At 35.3% G+C, this 6,000-nt stretch overlaps 1 protein-coding gene across 3 annotated transcripts in view; it reads right to left on the bottom strand.

The window, feature by feature from the left end:
- Nucleotides 1-878: 878 nt before the first annotated feature.
- CHEK1 (checkpoint kinase 1) overlaps nucleotides 879-6,000 on the bottom strand; it is a 50,390-nt gene continuing 45,268 nt past the window's right edge. For all 3 annotated transcript variants that reach the window (XM_075604342.1, XM_075604343.1, XM_075604344.1), the window contains exons 12-13: nucleotides 5,109-5,210; nucleotides 879-3,202 (exon numbers count right to left, since the gene is read on the bottom strand). In XM_075604342.1, the coding sequence (XP_075460457.1) occupies nucleotides 3,107-3,202; nucleotides 5,109-5,210 (198 nt within the window). In that variant the 3' untranslated portion in view covers nucleotides 879-3,106. The remainder of the gene's footprint in view (nucleotides 3,203-5,108; nucleotides 5,211-6,000) is intronic.

Below are 6,000 nucleotides of genomic sequence, written 5' to 3'. Positions count from 1 at the left end.
AGTAACCTAGTCAGTACTTTATATAAAAGTTGTTGCTCAGTTGCAATTGCAAGGAACACAAATGTTTAAGGCACTCCTGTGCACACCTGTGGGTGAAAGGCCATGGTAGCCTCGCCACCTTCTTATACGACATGGCTTTTTCAAAACAATGGTTGCATCTACTGGAGCTCGCCAGCAGATGCAATAATGTTGGCTATATCTGTACTTTGTAGTCATGTTTGTATGGTCACCTGTTCGAAAAAAGGAGAGAAGTGAAGCATGAGGTTTATACATTGTACTGGAAAGAATAGAAGATAACAGAGTAGGATGGATAAAGGACTCCTGAGAAAAGGTAGAGGAGAGAAAATTAAATTCAAGGAAACTGAAAATGTAAGAGAGAATGGAAAAGTGATAGATAGAGAAAAATGCACTATATTGAACAGAAGAAAGTTGGGGGGGGGGGGAGAGAATCAAAAAGGAAAAAAAATATATAGGAGAGAATAGAGAAACCATGGAAATAAGGAAGTAAAGCAGATAAGCGATAAATAAATGACAAAATGGAAGGGGAGATCCAGTATCTACTTAATTAAATTTTTCCTCCCTTTCTCTTCACCATATATCTTTTTTTAATGGCGAAATAATACCCAATTACTGTACAATATTTTTTATGTTTATGTTATGATTATTATCCCAGAATTGTAACCCAATCAGACAGCAGGATTTAATTATTCACCTTTTTAGCCTTCAAAGTATTTTAAAATTCTGTGAGAAGATTTATACTTACTATAACAATGGAAAAAAAATCTTTTGAAAATTGAGAAAACTTTGAGAGATAACAAAGAGGTCAGAGAAAGACAGATTTGGTTTGGATAACAAGTGACAACTTAAGCAAGGGGATGTTGTGTGTTCATCCTATATTTATTATCATAATATAAATAACATTATTTTACAATGCCATTGTAATGTCATGCTTTCTACACCCCGCAACGTGTAATTTCAATCTAATGAAATATTATATTTAATACCCCTGAATATTAATGTTTGCATTCATATTTACTCAATATTTCTAATTTCTTTTCAGTTTGCTCACGTCACATATGTAAACTTTATTTCCATTTTCTTGAGGACCCTATATAATGGTAAGAAGAAAATATTCTGGGCATTTGAACCAGTGCTTAAACAAAGCATCCTTTGGTATCCGCATGGATGTCACTTTTTAATTTGCTTTCTGTGTATATATGTGTTCATATAGTTTACAACAGTTTCCCTTATCAATACGACCGTGCTGTAATATAAAGCAGTAAAGAGCATCTCTTGCATACTTCAAACATATTTCTTTACCTTAGAGAACAGAGATACCAAATAATTAGTTTACCTACCAGAGTCTTGATTACCTTAAGCAGAACATATTCAACAAGTTTGTCTGCTATAGTTCTTGTAGTTGTATTGCCCAAGCAGGTCAAACATTTCAACAAACTAATAAGCATTTGTGTAGTCTTGTGTGTAAAAGACTACATTACAACATGAACTTGGTTCTACATGCAGACATGCAGTAAGAAGAGAACTGCAGATTTTTACTATTTGTTTTTAAGTATTGCTCGTTTTTGAAAAATCAGCAGCATCCCTGCATCACTCCAGGAATGTATCTGTCAAATGGATTGTTGTTTTAAACTGTATAAGGCATAGCTAGAATACGATAGGCTAGCACTTGTATGACAAGTCACTTGTATTTGTTTGAAAAGGAATGCATTTATTTTTAAATTAAAAATAAACACAATATTTACAATGCTTTTTAAACTTCACATTATTAAATCTTTTTTTTTACACTGATCGAGGCATGGTAAGCACTCACTGTATTTCCATAATAGCTTTTCTTTTAACAGCATGAAAAATTGAAAGTAATGGGGTAACAAAAAGATCAGGTTTTAGAATTGGAAAGAAAATCAGTCAGGGAGAAAGATCTGATGGGATAAAGGAAAATGGGATGCTGGGTAAATCATTGATTTGACAATGAAATTGTCTGAAACCAAGCTATCACTCCAGTTTGAGGCGACACCACAAATAATACTCTGTGTATGAGACGTCAATGGAACATTTCTATGGAAAAAAGAAACGTGTTCATCGTCGTTTCACATAAGTTGCTCGCTCTCTTTTAGTACAAATATATTACAAGACAATGTCCTCAATATTGAGATTCTGCTGTGTATTTGCCTGCTCAGTTGGTATGGTACAATTCCTGTAGTGCCTTACTTCTACTGCAACTGCTTGGTACACCTTGAAATTCACAAAGTTCAAGATTGTTACTTTATATACAAAGAAATTTCACAAGCCAGAGTCCTGGAAGCTTTTCCGAGGCCTCATTACATATGAAGGTTGTTAATCAAAAAAACAGACACCACCTAGCTGATACAATATGCTGCACTTTTGGGTCGATTTACTGTCAGGAATATGGTACAGTAGTATATGAATAATGACAAGGACACACTTATGTCACCATTTATATACAATGATCAAGAACCCAATTTAAGTTGGATAAATAGCTGCATCACAGATTGGAAACATTGTTCAAGTTTTGCATAAGTCCTTAGCTGTGGAGTTATTTATGTCTAGAATTTAGGTAACTGGACCAACATCCCTGGTGTTGAGTTAAGTTTACATAGGAAAATTCAGTGACAAGCAAAAAACACAAACCCTCTGCTACCAAATGGGCTTGCAACACGAATATCAAAACACACAAAAACGCAAAGAGAAAAAAATCACACATAAAAACAGCAAGTGCGTAGGATATCCATTTCCATACAAAGATGCAGGCATTGTACTACAAAACTAACTCATCTACTTCTCCTGATCAGTTCAATTTTTACCTGATGCCAATAACGATTCCACCATTTCCACTTCCACTCACCTTGCTGAACATCAAATGCTTAGCAACTACAAAATAATGCAACAGTGACTTTGTGGCAAGTTATTTAAAAAATGATGGTAAAAAGAAAAGAAAAAAATCATACACTTGCAAGATGTGGTGGATGAACCTGTCAAGTTAGTTAAACATCAACAGATGCATGAGTTAAATGGTCAAGGTACTGTAGCAGCAACCCATCTGTCCTGTGACTGGTTAGCTGAACAATCAGGTGGCAGGCAAAGATACTTTCTGGCTAGCAACAATATTGTCCAGCTTCTTCTTTATCTTCAGGAAATGTCTTTTGAACTCCAATCCATCTCCCTGTAACATAAACAGCTAGATAAGATAAAACACCACTTAACTTGGGCATCATATTGCAGAGGTATAGTTTATCATACGAGGTTGACCATTTACTCTAGATTTGTGATGTGGAAACCACCACACAAACCACTAGTATAAAAGGATTACCAAACAAATCCCCATTATGAACTCGCGTTGGTTTTCTGTGGAAACCACCACCATGTTATTCAATGCAAATTTGCTACAATCACCTGTGTGCAAGTGCATTGGTTATTCCTCAAGCCCAGTATTGCTTGGGGTTCCGTAGGAGAGGGTTGGGAAACACTGAATTAGTAGAATGACAATAGTCTACTCTATGAGCATGGATGAAAATAAAAGATTTAAGAATATTTAATGAACAACTCCCCCTGATCTAAATACAAGGAAGTACCAGCACTACTTTCTCTCAGTTTGTATAGTAGGAACCAGGGGGGGAAGGGGGGAAGAGCGGGCGGGAGGGGGGGAATGTGAAAACTAAAATGCTAAAGTCTACGGTAATGAGCATCCTATTATTTCATCAAGTCTACGTCAGATTTAATACTGGCAAAACGCAAAGTTAGTACTACTGACGTTAATAAAGCTGTAAAGTGTAGCAGTAAGTAAATTGCTGTAGATAATTATAGGTAGTATTCACCAAATCATTAAAAAAAAAAAAAAGTTGCTCATAAGAGGCATTAATGGATGCAGAGGTTACCTCCTCATACAGTTCACGGTTACTATAATCCCATTTCGTTCAAAATCTCCATGCACTGGCTTCTTAGCACCCATAGCTCTAAGAGGAGGTAACATTTACATCAATGAACCTCCTATGAACCTATAACCGATATTTTTAGAAAGAATATTATACATACTGCCTATAATAATCTTTAGAAATTGACTCCTCATCTAACTGCTTTATTAATTGCCTTCTGACTACTGCTGATGTTCAGCTTTACTTGCATGAACAAGCTTGTCAGAACGGATTGTCTGCCTTACACTTCAAGAAATAAGACCGAGAACCCCGACTCCAGCATTCTAATTATTCTATCTGTAGTAGTTGTTCAATGTGCAGTACTTTTTATACATCATGCTTTTTTTTTGTATATGGTAGATAAAGATAAAGAAACATAGGACCTCATTTAATAACGTGCGAGATCCAGCACTATCGCAAGGAAAGCCCCTTTGAAGTCATTGGGGCTGTCTGGGCAATAGCACCTGATCAGCGATCGTCCTATTTAGAATAAGTGACATAGTATTTGACGGCAGATAAGAATCCCTTGGCTTACAGTCTGCTCATTTTCTCATCTGTTGTAAAACCTTGATCTTTTTATTTCTTTCATATTTTAGGATAGCCGTGTGTTTATCCTAAGCACGTCTCACATTTTAACCTGGTCTGTAACTGTTTCATACGCTCATAATATATATTTTCTTTAACTGTGCACGCAATGTCTTGTATATAATGTATACCCTGTTCATTTATGTAACTGTACTTGAAACCATGTATTATTTGTTTTACTCTGTGCCCAGGACATACTTGAAAACGAGAGGTAACTCTCAATGTATTACTTCCTGGTAAAATATTTTATAAATAAATAAATATCTATCACTTTCATCTACATATGTGTTTAGATTTAGTTGAACAGAATAACCTTCTGATTTTTCAAACATATATAAAATAAATAACTCATAAGATTGAACTCCCAGTGTATTTGCATGTAGGGATTCATCATTGATTATTCGATTAAACAGATCAATGTCATTCATTCACTTTGATCTCATGTGGGACTGTACCATAGCAAACAAATCAATTTGTTTGTTATTCTCATGTGCTTTATTCAACAATTCGCAAGATAAAAAATAATAGAAAAAATAGATGACATATCAAACAAAATCTAAATGTTCTGTGTACCTTTGAAAGGCGAAAATCCAAAAGAATTCTCTCATCCATTTCTACCAGGTTCACCTTAAATATTAACTTGTTGTTTCTTCTGTCTGTGGTGGAAATAGTCATCTGGAAGGGAAGCAATCAAAATGGTGAAAAATATGGCTATGCCGCTGTGAAATAAGAAATTGTGGCGAGTAGAAATACAAAAATGTGTTGCTAATCCTTTTGACAGTGAAAGAGCTAAAATGCAATTGTTTAGCAATGCCTTAATGTCTAATTTCCTTTGATTACCTTTATACCTTTCCTTTAGATCCTCCCTATTCTACTTATGACCATCAACTCTCTCATGTACGCCTATCCACCTTCTTGGCAGATATCCAGATACAGAAAGTAGCAGGTGGGACAAATCAGTTTACACAGCAGATAATACCTCAAATTCTTCACTTGAATGGTATTTTGACACCCTGTATGTTCTTAAAGGCGCACTCCCATTTAACAACCCAAATTAGAATTGCAAAAAGTTAAAAACATATCAGCTAACAAAATATCCAATAATTTTAATAGGCTGGGACAGGGACTGGTGTCACTTCCGCTGGCAATTGGCTGGGAGGGTATATAAGTGATGCTTTGTTGAATATGCACTTTACACACTTACCTGATGAAAGTCCCTGAGTGGCCATAAACATTGTAATGTGATTGCATTTTCTAGCACAATAAAATACTATTTTTTTTCCCCACCGAATTGGGAATGTTTTTGTCTCTTCTGTGCAAGGATTTCAGGATCTACTGACCGAGTTTTTTGGAGTGCTGTCCTTATTTTTTTTCTCTAATATCTTAATTGAAGACATACATTTAGACTTGAACACTTAACTTCTGATAATCAAAGCAACAAAAAGCACTGCATGGACACTATCAA

The sequence above is a fragment of the Ascaphus truei genome, chromosome 6 (genome assembly GCF_040206685.1).
Source record: "Ascaphus truei isolate aAscTru1 chromosome 6, aAscTru1.hap1, whole genome shotgun sequence".
Taxonomy (NCBI): domain Eukaryota; kingdom Metazoa; phylum Chordata; class Amphibia; order Anura; family Ascaphidae; genus Ascaphus; species Ascaphus truei.
The sequence above is the reverse complement of the archived record's forward strand: the minus strand, read 5'-3'. Positions and strand labels throughout refer to the sequence as shown.